Source organism: Crotalus tigris, unplaced genomic scaffold, assembly GCF_016545835.1.
Source record: "Crotalus tigris isolate CLP2741 ecotype Arizona unplaced genomic scaffold, ASM1654583v1 scf7180000019173.45859301935:6455823, whole genome shotgun sequence".
Lineage (NCBI taxonomy): Eukaryota > Metazoa > Chordata > Lepidosauria > Squamata > Viperidae > Crotalus > Crotalus tigris.
Window position 1 is genome coordinate 2165521 of NW_024097414.1, and position 19933 is coordinate 2185453.

At 42.1% G+C, this 19933-nt stretch overlaps 1 protein-coding gene across 1 annotated transcript in view; it reads right to left on the reverse strand.

The window, feature by feature from the left end:
• The window catches only part of SMG1 (SMG1 nonsense mediated mRNA decay associated PI3K related kinase), a 63239-nt gene that overhangs the window by 28997 nt on the left and 14309 nt on the right, over nt 1–19933 (reverse strand). Inside the window, exons 9-33 of the mRNA XM_039360868.1 lie at nt 19403–19500; nt 18682–18855; nt 17722–17946; nt 16766–16867; nt 16251–16520; nt 15802–15932; nt 14675–14836; nt 14159–14277; nt 13882–13969; nt 13676–13777; nt 12870–13010; nt 11982–12181; nt 10765–10961; nt 9892–10056; nt 9512–9666; nt 8345–8490; nt 7602–7803; nt 6071–6180; nt 5762–5909; nt 5491–5650; nt 4705–4825; nt 3718–3966; nt 2658–2942; nt 1784–1928; nt 1028–1163 (exon numbers count right to left, since the gene is read on the reverse strand). Coding sequence (XP_039216802.1) covers nt 1028–1163; nt 1784–1928; nt 2658–2942; nt 3718–3966; nt 4705–4825; nt 5491–5650; nt 5762–5909; nt 6071–6180; nt 7602–7803; nt 8345–8490; nt 9512–9666; nt 9892–10056; nt 10765–10961; nt 11982–12181; nt 12870–13010; nt 13676–13777; nt 13882–13969; nt 14159–14277; nt 14675–14836; nt 15802–15932; nt 16251–16520; nt 16766–16867; nt 17722–17946; nt 18682–18855; nt 19403–19500 — 4031 coding nt within the window. The remainder of the gene's footprint in view (nt 1–1027; nt 1164–1783; nt 1929–2657; nt 2943–3717; nt 3967–4704; nt 4826–5490; nt 5651–5761; nt 5910–6070; nt 6181–7601; nt 7804–8344; nt 8491–9511; nt 9667–9891; nt 10057–10764; nt 10962–11981; nt 12182–12869; nt 13011–13675; nt 13778–13881; nt 13970–14158; nt 14278–14674; nt 14837–15801; nt 15933–16250; nt 16521–16765; nt 16868–17721; nt 17947–18681; nt 18856–19402; nt 19501–19933) is intronic.

Consider the following 19933-nt stretch of genomic DNA (forward strand, 5'->3'; position numbering starts at 1 on the left):
CCTGATTTATATCAAAGTGGCATTGTTTACATTTTCAATGCTTTAAGTCCCATATCTTGCTCCTCTCCGATTGCAGAAGAGAGCATGGCCCTCAAATATATTATTATATAAAGAAATAACCATGCTCTAGTGATCTAGTGACATTGGTCTTTTGATTCATATTTAGCAGATTTGTATAAAACCGTTAAATCAACTCTACTTCTGTAACCAATAAAGGCAGTATAGGCCGTTCTGGGCTTACAACAGTTCATTTAGTGAACGTTCAAAGTTATATATAAAATCTCTGGGGAAAGTGACTTACGACCGTTTTTTGCAAGTACGACCGTTGTAGCATCTCCATGGTCATGTGATTTACATGCAGATGCTTGGCAACTGATTCACATTTATGATGGATGCTGTGTCTCAGGGTCACCTGACAGTTGGAACAATTAACCAGTGGAACAACTTGCCTCCAGAAGCGGTGAATGCTCCAACACTGGAAGTTTTAAAGAAGAGACCGGACAGCCATTTGTCCGAAATGGTACAGGGTTTCCTGCCTGAGCAGGGGGCTCGACTAGATGACCTCCAAGGTCCCTTCCAACTATTATTATTATGATTATTATTATTATTATGGATCATTGCACAGTCAGCCAGATGTTCAGACTGGATTTGGCATTTTGTCTACCTATCGAGTCCTTACCCAGGACCTGTGATAGGCAGATGTGGATGTTTGATGGTATTACAGATATCGTCGCAGGATGGAAGCCGTTCCTAATAAGGCCGCCTTTTGCAATTATTATTATTATTATTATCATCATCATCTCTTGCCACCTTCTGACAAGCAAAGTCAACAGGGAATCCAAATTCACTTAACAACCGTTACCAATTTAACAACTACAATGATCCACCTAACCAACGTGGCAGGAAAAAGTCGTAAAATGAGGCAAAACTCACTTAAAAAATGTAAATGTTGGGCTCAGCTATAGTAGACGTAAGTTACCTGTATCTGACTATTCAGCTGTTATTCACCTGCAAATTTTAGACTTACTTGAATCCCAGCAGGGCGGCAGACAGCCTGGCCAAGAATGTTGTAGATTTTCTCTCTGTCTTCCTCGATAATGTTTTCCGGAAGTAGGCTCTGAACTTCAGATTTTTCCCTTGGCAGCAAGCGCACACCTCCTTGACTGTAACATCAAAGAATTTTTCCAAAAGTTAAGTTATTTGGGTGGTGCTAACACAGCTTTGCTGGAATGATTTTTTTTTTTTTTTTTCAGATAGCCTACTGTTCAGTCTGCTTATTCAATTATCTCCCCCTGCCCCATAAAAGCTAGCAGCTGAAAATAAAAACTTTTAGAGCCACAAAGCAATCAGGATTTACTATGGTTCTTTCGAGTTCTTAAAATGCAACAGAAATATTTGGAAAGTTAAAGACGATAGAACCAGTACATGTTATTTTTGAAATTAAAAAAGATCTGACAGCGATTAGTTTTATGTTAAGCCTGCATGTAGCAAACCGCTTATCAAAAGCTACAGTTCAATCTTTACAACAAGATTCCAGTTAGACTTCCTGGAAGCTGTATTTTATATCTGTGATTAAGAAAATCAATCTGTTTTGTTTCATGATGACATCCTCCTTTTGGAAACGACAGGGTATACCCTTTCATAATTTAAACTGACTCTGCAACAGAGGCTCGTAAGTTAAACAAGGCAGGTTTTATAATGATTCTGCTTGAACTCCATTTACAGAAAGTTATTAACTTGAGACGTAGTCACAGCCCATGTCAATTTTAAAAAATGGATTTACCTGGCATTGTCAACCACCTTTCGGCCCCATCTATAAGCCCAGCTAGCTAGAGCTGCCCACGATTTCGCTACTTCAGGAGCCTGGGCTGAAGAGAGACGATACAGCTGCCCCAAAATGAAATCAGGTTCTCCAACACCGATGTTTACTGGAGAAAGAGAACAAAGCATAGTGTGGTTATCTCAAAAAAAAAAAAAAAAAAAAAAAAGCTAGCAGTCCACCTTTTACCGTGATAGATAGATAGATAGATAGATAGATAGATAGATAGATAGATAGATAGATAGATAGATAGATAGATAGATAGATAGATAGATATAGATGGGTGGGTGGGTGGATAGACAGATAGATATAGATCAGTGGTTCTCAACCTTTTTAATGCCGCGACCCCCAACCGGTCGTAAGTTGAGGACTACTCAACTGGTGCAGCACCGTTTGCAGACTGGGGCTTTTGGCGGGCTCAGCAGGGCAGACACAGCCTGGACAATTCCTATTGGCTTTTGAAAGCCAATAGAATTGGACTCTATTCAAGAGAGTCTATTCTATTGGCTTTCAAAAGCCAATAGAATAAAAGGGAGTAGCACAGCTAAGGAAAAGGGGAAAAAAATGGCGGACTGCATTGTTTGGCGACCCCCGTGAAATGGTCATTTGACCCCAAATGGGGTCCCGACCCACAGGTTGAGAACCACTGATATAGATAGATGGATGGATAGATGAAAATAAAATTATAAATTATGATTAAAATTATGGTAAAAAGATGGGGAGAATAAAAACAGGGTGTGCGACAGGTGAGGTGGGATCTGCTATTGGTCCATCAACCACCTGCTATGTATACAAAGCAAAAAGAACAACAACAGCCAACTCTGGGGGGTTTTTTTACCTGTGGATTCACTTTCGATCCTCGGATAGTCCTCCTCCATGGAATTCACAGAGGGCAGATCAATCAAGGTGTAGATGTTTCTGGACAGCATGGAAAGGCCAGCGAGATTCTGTTGATGCCTCGCTCGGTACACTTGTTTCAACTGTCCTGAAATTTCCTTCCACTCGGCTTGGATCCACTTGGCTAAGGTAAGGATGGACTTGGCCACAGCGCTTTCGGCTTTGGCAGATTTGCAGAAGCATATGGCACAGGAGCTCAGCATCTCCATGGCGTGGGTGGACTGGCCTGAAAACAGGGAAGGCCATTTTAGGGGCACGATTGGAAGAACGAGAAGCTGGCATTTCAGCTCTGCGTATTTCAGAGATGAAGGTGGCCTTAACAACCCATGGGGGGGGGGGCAAAGGGACGGATATAAAGCATCTCTGTTAAAAGCGAAACAACTGTTAACATTCACTGCATTATCCCAGAACACCGGATGCAGATGTGTTTCCCAAAACGCCTTGCCCCTTTTCCACTTTAAAAAGTGAGAGATGGCAGGGAATTTGAGAAAGGGTCATCTTAAAAAGTTTAAAATCCCCATTTAGTATTCTACTGACGCAGCAAGAGCTGCCATAATTTTTTTTTTTCCCTTCCCAAGAGACTGCCTGGATAAGTCCCTGCAGTTTTCTTGGCGAGTTTTTTTTCTGAAATGGCTTGCCATTGCTTCCTTCCTAGGGCTGAGAGAAAGGGTCTGGCCCAGCTGGCTTTGTGCCTAAGGCGGCACTAGAACTCAAGTCTCCTGGTGCCTTCACCACTGCGCCAACCTGGCTCTCACCATGAATTTAGATATACTCCATTTTAACTCTTCATCTTAATCTGAGTCCCATGTGGAAAATTAGACATAGGTTAATTTCTCAAGGGATGCGTGACCTGAAAATTTCATTAAAGCCAGGTAAATCCATAGTCACTTCAGATAGTGAGATGGGCAACATATAAATTTAATTTATCAAGGAAAACATGACTAGTACTAAAAAGTGGTTTTTCTTTTTCTTTTTGAGAAAGTTACCCAAGCGGCACTTACCAGCTGTGTATAACAGTTTGGTCTTTTCTATTTCAAGCTCAGGACCCCATTTTTCGTCCATTTGAATCGGTGCCGGCTGCTTCTTAAAGTGGTGGACTAAATCCTGGGCTGTGGTGGTTTTCCCTGGCTGAATTTCGCTACACTGAGCAAGCAGTCGCGTTGCCAGGGCCACGTTCCCACGTTTCCTAGCAAATTTTGCGGCGGTCAGCCCCAGTTCCATCAAATGGCTTTTAACTGGAATATTCTGCTCTGAAAACACGGAAGTTGAAAAGGGGTGAACTAAAAGAATCAGATGTGACAAATTACGGAGAAGAGGGGTGCCACCAAGAAGAGGGGGTCAACCTATTTTCCAAAGCACCAGAAGGCAAGACAAGAAACAATGGATGGAAACTAGTCAAGGAGAGAAGCAACCTGGAACTAAGGAGAAACTTCCTAACACTGAGGACAATTAACCAGTGGAACAGCTTGCCACCAGACATGGTGGGTGGTTCATCCCTGGAGGTTTTGAGGAAGAGACTGGACAGCCACTTGTCTGCAATGGTATAAGCTCTCCTGCTTGAGCAGGTAGTTAGACTCCAAGGTCCCTTCTAGCTCAATTCTGATTAAAGATATCTAATCTCTTTTCTTGAATAATATTACCAAGCACTGGGTCTAAATAATGTTTCCCTTTATTTACGATCTCAACTTCTAGGTTCTCTCAAACCCGAAGGGTAACTCATCTTGATGAAATAACTCTTTCCTTCTTTTTAAACTTTAAGGCAGAAAAATCAGGTGGGAAGATTTTGCAACCTGTTTAACTGTAGCATAGGGGAAATAGCTTTAGATTCTCCTAGGAATAACTGATACAAACAGAACAGAGACATTCGTGAGATAATAGGATGGGCGTCTTGTGAAACCAGCTGCAGATTAATACAACTGCTACACCTTTATCAGAGGGAGAATTCTAGGATCTCCTTATCAAAATGCAGGTGTGTTTAGCGTCTATACCTTTCAGTTTCTCCAGCAACTGGTTTTGGAACATGGTGTATCTTAAAGCGTGCATCCACGGCCTTACATCGTGTTGCTTACATGAACGCAAGGCTTCGCTGAACAAGGGAATCAGGCAATCCTGTAACAAACAGAGGAGAGGAGTAACTGAGGGGTCTGGAAGGAGCCTTTTCTTCCAGCTTTTAATAGAAACACTCCTATGCATGTCTTGGACACATTATTAAAGTATGTGCTGTATGCCTCCAGTCTACACACCTCTTCATTAATCATAAGTGTTTGATAATACCATAACGGGAGGTCAGTGGTGATGCCAGCTGACTTTTGCTATTGAGGTAATTATATTTTTATTGTTTTATGATTATGTTTTAGAGTTAAGAGTGACTTGCCCAGAATTGTTTAAGATGGTCTACCATACAGATCTTTAAATGAAATATTTTTTTTTAATACAGCAAGACTGGTTATGAAATACCCTCAGATAATAAAATCCTCTCCCCCACATAGACACACAAAAAGCACCAAAGTAACATTTATCTGCAACTACATAACAGGACTTGATCTTCACCCCGTAAACCTAATTGATGCGTGTTAATATTGGAAGCCTAGGGTGGTTCTTCTCAAAAGTATTTTGCTCGGTCTGGACTTTTGTTCTCCATCGTTATCATGAGGTCTTTTTAAGGTCAAAGGAGTTTCTAAATCCACACACTTGGCCAGGGCCAGGCTACAAGCAAGAGCACCCATCCATATCTGATATCCCGGTCCTGTCCTTCAGGAGGCCAAGACGTATACCTCGGAGGACAGCTGGCTCGAAACGGTGTTTTCCAAAGCGGACGAACAGTACAGCTGCAGAGTGCTGAGGACTGGCAAAGACTGAGAAACGGTCAAGGTGGACAGCCGTAAAGGCCCAAGAGCAATGCGGGACGTCTGCTTCAAATACTTGGTCACGTTCCTAAAAAAAAAAAAAAACCAAGGGGCACATCCAAAAATTATTTGAGCTGCTAGCCTTCCATAAAGGCATATAAAGCCTATCCCGACCCTCCGATCACCACGCCAGGCTCACTCTGTCATGGGCTGCCATTTCTGGTCCTGGTCGATGTAGCTTACAGCTGTGGCCAGACAGACGGAGCTTCTCAAGAGCTGAACCTCAATGGCTTTCTGAAGTTCTCTGGGGTCGGGAGACAACACGTTTGGAAGCAGCTTCTTCATATCTACAACGAGCGTCAGCAGATATTAAGAGTTGCTAATGTTCATTGACTTCAGGTTGGCTTTTTTAATCTCACCATAGTCACCCACACCACCAATGGATGGGTATGAGAATGAAGCTGAGCCCCACCCCCCGTGACTCAAGATAATCTTTAATTTGGAGTACCTATTTTTTCTTTGGCCCCTCCAATAAGCAGGTTGATGTCTTCTCCAGGAAGCAGCTCTAGTTGTTCTGTACATTCGGAAAGTTCCCCTGCTCCAAAACTGCTCAGGGACCTGCGACAAAATCAAACCCATTTCTTAATAGACCTCAGCAACAAGCAGCTTTCGGCTTTATTTCGGCCATAGTCACTTCCAAAGACTGTTCTCTCTCTCTCTGTCTCTCTCTTTCTGACAGGCTACTATTAGGGAGTGGGGCAATATTAATTGATTGGTTGAATTTCTACGTGTTAGGAAAAGATCAGAGAGGAAAAATAATGGATTTTGCCCTTTACTTTTCTCTTTGGCTTCATCTGTTCCTTTCATCCGACCCTTCAGAATTTTACACCGGAGGGCAATGACTATCCTAAAATAGAATTAGTTAGATCTGTTTTGGCAAGGTCACAAGAATGAGCCAAGTGCAGAATCTTTGCAAGCGGTCCATATCACATGACTATTTCAGTTTTGACACATATTCAAGAAATGAATGAATATTATAGTAAATATTACAGAGAATTGTCTTATAGGCTATTGGAGTTAAAGGTTAAGTATGATATTTTTTTCTTTTATTATTTTTTTCTTTTTTCTTTTTTTTCTTTTTCTTTTCTTTTTTCTTATTATTATAAATCCTTTTAATTATTAACCCTGTATTCTGCTCTGGGAAGTGAAGGGAGGGGGGTTGGGGGTGGGAGGGAGGAAATGTGGGGGGGGGTAAGTGTAATATAGATAATGGTTGCTTATAGGGGTGCGGCCTGGGCACTCCCCTTATGCTGCGTTCATGGGTTTGATAGGGGTGAGAGGTGGGCAACTGTAGAGAGGAAGTAGGGTAGTGAGAGGATAAGGGGAGGGGAAGAGAGTAGGATGGGAGGTGAGAAAGAGGAGGGAAGTAGGGAATGTTTTAAGAGAGGGTGGACGCGGCCTGGGGGGAGTGGGCAGGTCGTAATAATATTTATTTTATCTTAAAATTGTATTGTATACTTTTTTTTATAATGTTTATATGGAAAAAATAAAAAACTTCCATTAAAAAAAAAGAAAAGCAGTTTAGGTGGGCCAGGAACTGCTATATTGGATTAACACCTGGCAATCAGTGACTATGGGACTGCCTCTGAAGGCTATCTTCTGAGAAACTGATGGGCTTCCTTGCGCAGTTGGTGGACCACTATGAGAACAGACTGCTAGACTAGATGGGGCAGAGGTGTGACTTAGCAGGACACTGCTTATCTCCTTAAACCTCTGTCTGGGAAGCTGGCCTACTTCTTTAAAAAAAAAAAATCTTGCTAGTAATAGAGAACCGGGAGGCAGAACCAAATATAACTTGCCGGGCGCAGAACTACTACAGCTCAAAATCAGAAGGCTGTCCTCTCCAGGGAAACCTCAAATTATCCTCTCCTCTTGATTTCCTTTTATCCATCACACAGGTGAGCTAGTCCCAAGCACACCTTGTTGCTTGAAAGACTTCCCTGTGGCAAAGACACAACTGACAAGCCAGCAGAACTTACTTGATGTAGTTGAAGTCTGCTTTTAAATTTACGGAGCCACTGCTGCTGTTCTTTTTCAAGTCGTGCACCGCGTTCTGCCATTCCTGCACTGCAGCCCAGTCGGCGATGGAAATGTAACACTCGCAAGCTTTGTTCCCCAGGTAATTGATGACTTCAGGAGAAGAATCCCCTGGCTTAGTCAGCACCATCTTCCGCGAATCTCCTGCGGAAGCCGAAGTCTACTGTTAGTGCCCTCCACATATTGTAAAACACAATATTTGAAAAAAAAAATGTTTTATTTCTGGACATACACCTTGGAATTCATTTCTTGGGATGAAAGCTAGACTAGAGGTGCCCATCTAGTGTGGCTTTTTTTGGAAAGAGTTTTGTTTTCCTGCCTGCAAGACTGTCACCCGCGCTGCTTTTTGGTCAACGCAATATATTAGTCTATTGGGCACAGGTACAGAAAATGCCATTGCCAAAAAAATTCTCCCCCTTGCCAAAAAGAGGTTGCACCGTTACTTCTCATGGTGAACTATCCCCCAAATAGGCTCCTATCAAGTCAATGGTGCCAACCTTATACTCCCACTTGTTCCATTTGCCCAGGAAACATGCAGTCTGCTCTTTTTTTAGGCTTATGTGCCTTTTCATTCACATACACACAGGGAGACACGCCCTTTATTCTATGCTGCCCAGCCACGACTGTCACAGACCTTAAGGAACCGACTAAACAAGCACGGTCTCTCCAAAAAATGAATACGCACCATTTAGGGAGTGTTTCGGGCTGGCATTATTGCCACTGTTCAAATTAGCCAACTTGAGGACAGCTTTATCGAAACCGGCGACGCAACAATCCACCCCCGTCATGGCCGAAAGATGCTCCTGGTATTCAACTGCCGCCTTTTCAAACCTTCAAGAATGTCAGTTTTAGGAGTCAGAAAAACTTCCCGTGACTACTTATGCTGCTTTAATCCATCCCATAACAGAAGGCTCCTCACTGGGCAGAAAAAGCCCCTCATATAGCTTGGCAATGAGCAGGCCAGAAGTCCAGATTTAGCCTGCAAATTCACCTTTGAATTTGATGGCTAAATCAAATTCAAAAGTGAGAACGGGATAAAGTGAACCCATCATCCTGTTCTCATCTCTATTCTCCCATTCAGAAAAAAGCTACAAGCTTCTGCCTTCCCACCATCCCTTACCTTCTAAATCAGGGGTCTCCTAACTTGGTAACTTTTAAGACTTGTGAGTTCAACTCCCAGAATTCTGGGAATTGAAGTCCACAAGTCTTAAAGTTACCAAATTTGGAGAGCAATGTACTGGATCTACTCCGAGTTGGTATTTATGATATTGCCAAAGCAAGAACATCCAATGTTAGCAGGCGGGCAGGGTCCCTAATCCTGATGACCCTGGGGCAAAGAAAATAAAACAAGAGCTCCTCACCGATCAATGGTTCAAAGATAACCAAACCTCCCTAACATGCAGGGATGGTTTGGCTTACGGGGGGGGGACTGTACCTGCCTGAAGCCCTCCCGCCTTAATGCTCTCAAACACAGCCATGACGTAAAACAGGCTGGGCACTTTGGATATTTAAAAACTCTACATCTCATCTGCTGGCAATTCTGGTGGCCACATAACCAAAATAGCCGATGATGAGGATAAATGACTCCCATCAAACAAACCATACTACAGCCTAAAACAGTTCTTCAAGAGAGGCTGAGCACCAGTCTCAGATCTACTAGGTTATACGGATGCTCTGGAAATCTTTGCACCCCGATAACTGGACTCCTACAAGCCGCTGGGACACTACATCCATAAGGAGGCCTTCACCCACATGATGCCCCTTGATTCCCCTTCCTTGTGTGGATGGTCTAAACATAAAAAAGGGGGGGAACCTGGTACATTCGTCCAGCATTGTTGTACAGACCACTCACCGTCCTTCAGCCTGCTGAGCTACAGAATTAATCCAGGTGAGGTTTTTCCCAACTATAGCTGAAGACCAGACAGCTACACCTTGAATGGCTTCTGGGCAATGAAGTTCACAGAGGGCTTCAACCACCATCATGATAGTTACTTCTAATTCGTTTCCCTAATAGCAAAGAGGTCAAAAATGGTTAGTTCACTTTATACCCGGTTATCGCAACCCAGAGTCCTTTTCATTCCTAAAAAGGATGTCAAAAATCCAGAAACCAATAGCAATAGCACTTTACAGCATAAAGAGAGCATAAGACACAAGTAAACCAGCAGCGCTTGGCTTACCCAGTGATTTATTCAGAAGACTATGAAAATATTTTGCCCGGAAGAAGTGTTGTACCTGAGATACATTATTAGTCTTCATTTCTGTCAGCAAATCAAAGCCATGACGGACAGTGACAGCGGGCTGTCCAGCCAATAACCCAACACGCATGATGGAAAGTCGAATACGAGTCAACCAATCTTGGCAAGTCTGACGATTCGTATAGAAGAAGGTCCTGATTACCTTCATAAATGGAGAGGGAGAAATCTCACTTACTGTTGATTTACTCACAGACGTACAACAGAAAGGTCTGCATTATGTCTAGCCCAGGGGTAGGCAACCTTGGCTCTTTTATGACTTGTGGACTTCAATATCCAGAATTCCTGAACCAGCCATGCTGACTCAAGAATTCTGGGAGTTGAAGTCCACAAGTCATAAAAGAGCCAAGGTTGCCTACCCCTGGTCTAGCCTATCCATTGTAAAATAAAAAACAAACAAACTACGGCTAAATCAGTGGAAAGCAAGTTTGCATTGCATCATGTAGCATAACTGTGCAGTGTCTATCTTCAGAAGGAGCTCTGAACTATGAAGATAACCCCAATCAACAGCTGATCTGGTCTGCTCCTTTATTAAAGCAAACTGATGTTTTAAGGCTACCGCATAAGTAGGAGAGGGGGGGGATTGGAGTTACCCAGGTGGCGCAGCAGTTAGAGTGCAGTACTGCAGGCCACTTTAGCTGACTGTGTTCAGCAGGTCAGCGGTTCAAATCTCACCGGCTCAAGGTTGACTCAGCCTTCCATCCTTCCGGGGTAGGTAAAATGAGGACCCAGATTGTTGGGGGCAATGTAAATATATAGATACATTGCTTACTGGTGTACACCGCTTAGAGAGTGCTTGCACTTAAAGCGGTATATAAGTCTCATAAAATAAATAAATAAAATAAATAAATACCTTTGGTGGGGATGTAAGAGCATTGGCGCACCCTTCATAAGCATTATACATCAGTTTCTCCAAATTCTCCAAGTACTGAAGGAGCAGAACCAGCCGCAACTGGTTGCTGCTGTGACCTTCATCGTTGTCAGCTGTAGTCCACTGGCTGACATCTTGATCCGGATTTAACGTGTGAGCTGCAAGGCTTCTAATGATACCTGGAAGCACCCATTCAGAAGAGATCATGGTACAATGCATCAGTCTAACCCAGCGGTAGGCAACCTTGGCTCTTTTATGACTCCTGGACTCCAACTCCCAGAATTCCTGAGCCAGCCTGGAAGTCCACGAGTCATAAAAGAGCCAAGGTTGCCTACCCCTGGTCTAACCCAGTGATTCTCAACCTTTCTAATGCCGTGACCCCATAATACAGTTCCCCATGTTGTGGTGACCCCCAAGTGGGTGTGGCCACCAATAAGAGGGAGTAGGACAGCTAGGGAAAAGGGAAAAAAATGGCGGACAGCATGGTTTGGCGACCCCCGTGAAATGGTCATTCGACCCCAAATGGGGTCCCGACCCACAGGTTGAGAACCACTGGTCTAAGTTTTCAAGTTTCGACCCAAACTTGAAAAAAGTGATTCCTTCATTGCAAAAAAAGAGGTCACATTACCATACTGGGCATTTTGAATGGGATCATACTGAACGCACATACCTCCTTATGCTTAATATTAACTTTATATACAAGTATACAAAAGCTGTCCATGGATTCGTAATTATGGATTTTATCTCACATAGGAAAGTAATAGAGATAAAGGTGTAACTAGCTAGGAAAATTCCAGAAATGAGCGCCCCTCACAAAGCTCTGATGAGTATATTTTGTATTAATGTCTGATTTGCCATCCCACTAGAAAGGGATTTTTTTATTTTCTATAACTAGAGGAGAATGCATAGGAATTTTATGTATATATGCTGTGCTTTGGAAGTCTAGAAAAATAGCTTAATGAAATGTTTTGCAAATTTCAGTAACATGCTAAACAGAATGCTTTTTAAAAACACAACTGTACATTACACATTTTAAGTTAAGGCAAGTTTAAATTTTAAAAAAATAAGCACATTATTTCCAAAATGCCCCTTAATTTTTGGGAAACACACATGTGTACTGTATATGAGCATGTTTTAAAAATTTCTACCTATCCAAGGTAAAATTCTCAAAATGTATACTGTAAATTTTTGCCAGTTACCTTCAATAGTCTGGAAGGTGTCCTGAGCTCTGCCGAGCGGTGTTCTTAACTTTGAAAGGACAGTAAATTGGGCTGCTTCCCAAATAGCCCACTGCCACAGTACAGCCTCTGTTTTCAATAAATTGCGTGGAATACTTGATTGATCGTGTTTATCCAATCTTTGGCAACTGTAAAATAACCTTTCTAGCCAGCTCTCTTTCCTGAAACAAAACGGATTATTATTAAGGCAGGTGAGCAAATGTTAACAACAATATAATTGAACATTTCATTTGGATCAGTGGTTCTTAATCTTTTTAATGTCGCGACCCCCCAACCAGTCGTAAGTCGAGGACTACTCAACTGGTGCAGCACCGTTTGCAGAATGGGACTTTTGGCGGGCTCAGCAGGGCAGAGACAGCCTGGACATTTCCTATTGGCTTTTGAAAGCCAATAGATTTAGACTCTATTCAAGAGAGTCTATTCTATTGGCTTTCAAAAGCCAATAGAATAAAAGGGAGTAGCACAGCTAAGGAAAAGGGGGAAAAAATGGCGGACTGCGTTGTTTGGCGACCCCCGTGAAATGGTCATTCGACCCCAAATGGGGTCCCAACCCACAGGTTGAGAACCACTGATTTGGATGAAGAGAGGAATGTTATTTACAGTAATTGTGGCTGTATTCAGACAACAATGGCTGTTTTGAGATTTAATATCAAATAAAATTAGTTTTTCATTCTATCTTATCTGTATGTCTCAGGGTGTCAATTTCTCTCCTCTGTCCTGCATATCATGTATAATTTCTCAGTGACTGACTACCTCTTGCAACAGACCCATTTTTCCTTGTTCTTCTACCCACCAAATAATGTACTTTGGGGGGGGGGTGTAGCTTTGAAGTTCGCACATGCTTCTTACCCTGTTCGGTGAGAACTTCCATACAGGATGAAACTGATGATATCAGAAAAGTCTTGTGGGTGAAATGTATTGCTTGGAGCTTTGCTCATATGACCTCGGATGGCCAGGGAGATTTCTTGTATTTCTGTGTGGTGGTGGTTGCTATTAAAAGTTACAAGAAAAAAAACAACCCACCAAGTGAGAACTTGGGAGGCAAATACAGACCCAACACTGTCTCCCAGCTGTTGTCTTGTAAAGGTAAAACCCTTCCTCAGCGCAAAAATGGCACTCTGCTTTTACATGGGCCCCACATTATTTACACACAATGTGACCTACCACTTGGCATGCAGAAAGGGTATGAAAAGAACTCTGGACCCACTGTGCAGTACATCAGACCCCTCACATCCTAAAGAATGCATCTCCCAATCCATCAAATTCTCACAATGGATTGGGAAAGGATCTAGGGCAGAGGTAGGCAACCTTGGCTCTTTTATGACTCGTGGACTTCAACTCCCAGAATTCCTGAGCCAGCCATGCTGAGGGGAAGGGAGAGGTTTCCAAGCTGAGCCATGCTGGCTCAGGAATTCTGGGAGCTGAAGTCCACGAGTCATAAAAGAGACAAGGTTGCCTGCCCCTGATCTAGGGCAGTGTTCTCAACCTTGGCAACTTTTTAAGATGGATGGACTTCAACTCCCAGAATTCCCCAGCCAGCATGCAACTGGTCTTAAGATTATAATTGAACATATCTGACTACAATACATCACTTGATCTTCTTTTTCCACACACAGATTGTAAGAATTTATACCTAGTACAACTCACTCACTTACCTTAGTATGACATCCAAAGGAATAGACTTTAAGAGTTTTCCAAATGCTTGTCTTATCCGAGCAACACTGTGGACCAGCTGGACGCGGCATACGTCAACACACCTGTGCCACAAAACAGTGAAAACATCCCAGAAGGAAATCAGGCAGGTACTTGCACAAAATCTCAACAGAACAATGGATTTGCAAAAGATGAATGGGCTAAATACCTCTGGAGTAAATCTTCTGGGAGAGAGGATGACAAAGCATGAAGGCTGTTGCATGCTTGGAGACAAATGTTAACATCTTCCAAGAGAGCTGCATTTTGGGTGGAATTAAGGCGGTTTTATTATCCATCAGAATGATACAATCTGTTTATCTTTTAGCAATGAGTATTAAAATAAAATATAAAACGCAAGATCTCTGCTCGTTTTCTAACGGCAGATTCACAAGAAAACTTGCACGCCTTTCGCTGATCTCTTTTTAAATTGGGAAAGTAAAACTTACTGTTTGCCAGAAGTCCTTTGCAAAACTTATGGAAGGAGGGGAGAGAGAACAAGGGTGCGTAGGTCTCCGATTTCTTCATCAAAACAGCGACTTCCAAAGCCCAAGTCATGAGCAGTTTCCTATAAACACAACCAGTCTCTTCAATTTTTATATTATGTATCCATGCATTTCTCCAGAGAAAAAGAGCTTTTCAGACATGGCAGTTTCAAACGACAACTTTAAGCATGAGAGCTGTGGAATTCTGGGGGCTGAAGTCCACACACCTTAAAGTTGGCAACTTTGAAAAACACTGCTCTGGAGTTCAATTTAATACCCAAGATTTTAGGTTTAAATGAAAAACAGACACATATTACAAATATCCAGGAATCTATTTCCTGAGAATACTAAGGAAAAAAAAAATCTCTTGAATATATCAAGTTCCTTCCTTGCCCTTTTTTCTCATGCTATTGATCTTTAATTAGTATTGATCATTTTATTAGAGAAACGTTATTTTGACTGGATGAAACTACTAGTCACCTGGTATCGTGGGTCAGGTTATCCTTTTTGAGTAAAAGTCCCAGGAGGTTTACAATGATAGAGAAATGTTTCTTTGTGGCTGTGGTCACAGTGCTTATGACAGCCCCATCAAACAAAGAAGGAGACGAGGAGCTGAGACTGCTAGATATGAAGTGGTCGTGCCTGGAAAAGGGAAGAAGAATTAAATTTTAGTCATATAAATCAGGCTAAACGCTATATATTTGGGGAGGCAATGTGTGTTGTGGTAGTCTGATAGCGTTAAATGTTAAAATTGTTGAAGCCTGAAGCTCAACATTTCCATAGAAGACTATTTTACTATCTTCCTTTGCTACCTTCTAAGAATGCAGCACTATGTAGACCAGACCAGGAAATCAACTTCCCAAGAAGGCTGTATAGTCTTGCCCATTTGACTCTGCTTTATTTCCCCCCCTCCCCAGCCTCTCTTATACTCTTGTAAATTAGGGGTGTTGCTTGAGTTACTTGTGCAGATCCTTCTCGTTTTTGATTTAAGCCATATTTTCCCCTTATAACTTTGGCAATAGGTCTGAAACTTCTCCCTTACTGTGTACATCAATCTTCCCCCTTATCAATAGTGTTTCTTCTCTCTTGAAAGGCTAATTCTTGACAATCGAGCATCTCATTTCCCTCAGCAAGAAAAAAAAAACCCATGCAGAATCTAAACTTCCTGTTTAATTCTTAGAAAAAGGTATGAGCCCCTCCAATACGAGCAAAGCCTTGGTTATCTTTTTGCTCCAATAATCCTTATATTTTGCCACAGGGATCTCACAGTGCATCCTCTCTTATCAAATAAGGGAGATCCTAGAGAACACGCAAGGGATGTTTTAAGAATCCAGCAAGATCTCCCACTAGGACAGGGGTAGGCAACCTTGGCTCTTTCATGACTCGTGGACTTCAGCTCCCAGAATTCCTGAGCCAGCATGGCTCAGCTTGGAAACCTCTCCCTTTCCCCGTCAGCATGACTGGCTCAGGAATTCTGGGAGTTGAAGTCCACGAGTCATAAAAGAACCAAGGTTGCCCACGCCTGCGTTTGGAGAACAAAATTGAAATCATTTGTAAACTGATTTAAGTACCACAGTTTCTTATTTAAAGAACAGACTCCTTCGCACCTGGTGCAGTGTGAATAGAGGGTGTACAGCACTGCATACTGGACAGCTGGAAAGTGAACGGCTATGTCACCGTGGGCAACCATCAAATTCTTGCTCAGCAAAGCAAACACCGTTGGGGACAGAGCCCACATCTGAAAAACAAGCCATAGTAGAACGTAAAGCATGTATTGAAATTACAGTGGTACGTCTTCCTGCCCCTTACCCACAAAAGTGCATTTACTTTGCACGATGGGTGCAAGGCTGCTTTACATTTGCCACAGCCACCTGTCCAACCTTCGAGGCCGACCTGTCTGGGCCGACGAGCGGAGGGCTGCAAGGCCCCGGCGTTTGGCTCTCTTACTACCCAGATGCCTTCCCCGTTTTTCGGAGCACCAGAAAGGACAACATTGACACACCTCAGTTTGGAAATTCAAAAATCATCCGTACCCCAACTGCGGAGATACACTCACCCCAATCAGCGAATTTTTGGCATTTCCAATTGTCGTCAGTGCACTGAGATCAAATATGACAACAAATTTTGCATTGGCCACATCAAAAACGTGGTTCTTGAAAGCATCATGGAGAATTTCCGAACAAGCTTCGGGAAGCTGCAGGCTGCAAAGGAGACTATTCAAGGCGCAGGCCATTTCACCCAGGATCAACCTGTAGGCCGTTTCCAAAACAGGAATGTTCTTTAAGCTTAGCACTGCTTGATATACGGCGTGTGCGGCAGCGACAACCTTTAAAACAGAAAAATATGACGCGTCCAGAAGGTTCCTGCACGTGAAATGTTTCTTGTAACTCACATTGATTCAAGACATACTTCAAACTAGTTAAGTTTCCTTCCCTGTAGGTGTGATGTCTCAACTGAGATTGATTTGCTGAGAATAAAATGGTAGGGGTTCCCTTAATTTAAAGGTTATTCTTAAAACAAAATCTTCTAAGGGTTCATTTCATGTGGCGTGAAATTTAATTTGCTGCTTACCTCTTTTTCCTTATGGTAGCGGAGCATAAGAAGCTTAGATTCTGGTATAAACAATTTCTCTATAAATGACGATGGAAGTTTTGTATTTATTTGTTCAACGATCTAGGCAAAAAAAAAGAGGGCATTAATATTTCACGAGTCAACTTTCACTTTGACTGAAAACATGGATTATGGATTATGTTTAAAATGTTTTTCCCCCTTAAACCAGTGTATTTCTTTAGTTATTCATCAAACGAAAGTTATTCATCCAAGTTACAAATGTAAAACTAAAATGTGACAGGGATGACAGGCACTTTAGTGCACTTACGCACACACCCCTTGGGAACCTCTTAAATATGGGATGAAGTCCACAAAAGTTAAGTTGGAATAAAAACTATGAAAGTTAGTAGCTTTTATCTATCAAATCTCACTTTTCCTGGAAGGAAAATCCAAGGCAGCCTTTTCAGATGCTCTTAGCAAACGTGCTCCCCTTATTTTCTGATTATACTAGCAGTAGAGGATTTCTATATGGCTGGCTAATTCTTTTAAAAACTGTATTTTACAGGTCCTATCCATAGTTATGAAGGACCTATGAAACATAATTCAACAACAATCACTGATATCAAACTATATCGAAGCACATTTCATACATATTCCCAACTGGTCTTGTTATTAGTATTATGTCCAGTAGGAAAATATATTGTTTTTCTTTATTATATAGAGAATATAATTTGTATAACACTGACAGCGTATCCTAAAGGAATTGTTCATCCTGACAAGAAAAACCCCACTTTTAATAGATAGCAAACATTAATTTGTTTAAGGCCATAACATATATCTCTTAAAACTCAAACAAAGCCAAAGGATTAACTTTATTTTTCCAATCTACATTTTTGGGTTTTTTTTAACCTGCTTTTACATTTTTAAATGAACAAAACTGTGTCATTAAATGCAGATATTATGAGGATTGTATGTACCAGCATCAATAAGTTCAACACCGAGATGATATAATCAGTACCACAAATCTGACAATTTTCAAGCTGATCTAATCCATAGGTGATGATCATGTCACAATGTATAGTCATGCTGGGATCCAGGCTGCCAAGGAGGACACCGACACATTCATCGGCAGCAGTCAAGACCGTCTCAGAAAAAAAGACCTGGTTTGCAGCTGTCACACACCTCATTACTCTGTACAAAACCTAGGAGGGTGAGGGAAGAAAAAAGATAAGTCAGTTACAATGAAAGTATACACCATGTCATCCCTCTGAACTCATGCTGTCCATCCAAAGGTATTTTGATCAAGCATGTCCAATTTTTTGTTAAAAGGTGCTATGTGTATAAATCACCATAGAATGGGGATGTCAAACTGCTGGCCCACGGGCCGGATGCATCATAGCGAAACCACATGGCAAAAAAGTCATGACACGTCACATGACGTTGCGAGTTTGACACCCCTGCCGTAGAAGGAACGACAACTCTCTCACAATCTAAGCTTCTCTCAGCGAAATCTTTGGGATAAATCAGCTGTTTAATTGCTACAGATACCAAAATTCATGACTGAATTGCCCTAAAAGATTTTTCTGTGGCAGCCATTAAGCAAGTGCCACGGTCATTAAGCAAACTAATGGTTCACTGTGGGCGTGCCTTTGCAGAAAAGCGTCTTAAAATGCAGTCATATGACTGTGGGATGCTGCAAAGGGTTATAAATGAGGCCTTGGCCTTTTGAATCCCAGTCGTAAGTGGCCCCAAGGTAAGTCTGTTGCCACTTTGAACGGTCACGTTTGAGGATTACATATGCACCAGTGAGGTGTGTGAGATGAAAGCAACGCATTTTCCAGTTTCAGACCGGAAACGGAAGTCACTATTATTAAATGTTTAGATTAGCTTGGCATCATTTGCCAACAGAACTGCTCACCCGCGTGAAGGAGACTTACATCAGTTACGTATCCTTCAGTAATCGGTGGCCCCCGAATGGGGCTGAACCGCTCCCCGATACTCCTCACCACCGTGCTGAACACGCGAAGCAGGGCTGCCAGTTTGGGCAGCGAAACAGAAGGAGGAGGGATATCTTCATCAACGGACTCTCCAGAAGCGACGTGGCCGAGGTCCTAGGTGGAAAAAAAAACATATAAAGATGGTCCTCATTGAGGTTGTGCTCAGAATTGCAGCCTGTGGGAGTCTGTAACGTTGAGGGACAAAGGCTACGGGCTCAGGACCTCCTTAAGTCTTCAAATCTCCTTGCTTTCTTTTCATTTATAGGCAGTCAATAAAGCTCCTACCGACCTTCTTAAGTTCTATAGGAGCTTAGCAAAAATGTGTTTAAAGTAGTGTTCCTCAAGCATGTCCATTTTAAGACGTGTGGACTTCAACTCCCAGAATCCCCCAGCCAGCAAGTTAAAGCTGCCATGGTTGAGAAACGCTGGTTTGAGCTACTCTTGTGGGTAACTTTAAGGAACAAATCAAACATAATAGCAAATAATTCATGACATAAAGAGGTAGAGAGTGAAGAAAGATCCTTCAGGGAATTAGCTACAGGGTTCACAGTATCACTACACTTCCTGACAGAGACACAGGTAAGAACCTGAGTTACTCCCTAGAAAGTATCTCATTTTCCCCCCAGCTTTTATTCCAATTCAAGACAGATGGCCTCATTACCTCGGCATAAGCTTCCATATCCTCTAGAAACTGACCCAGCAGTGTGGTAGAAAAGGCAAGGTCAGCTACCCAAAATGGTTCCAAACTCTGTAACCATCCTATAAAAAGTGCCGGAACAATGACAAAGAAAAAAAAAAAAAAGATTAAAGCTACGTCTGGTTAATCTAAAAACAGTAGCATAAAAATTAAGCAAGCAAAACTACCAGCGCTAACAAACCATGCATCATGTGTAAACGGCTGTGCAGAAAAAAAAAAAATTAGCTACATTTTAGTTAACAATCTCTATACTGGTATAAATAAAATATGATTTTGGCAGGCAACGGCTTTAGAAATCAATGTTATACCTATTATAGCTATTCAAGAGGGAGGGAGGAAGGAAAAGAGGGAGGGAGGGAGGGAGGAAGAGAGAGAGGGAGGGAGGGAATGGAGGAAGAAGAGCAGGTAGGATTCTGATCAAAATGAAATTTAGTGTGCCCAGATTTTTTTCAACAAGCTGAAATGTTTAGCTGAAACTATGCAAGCAACATTATT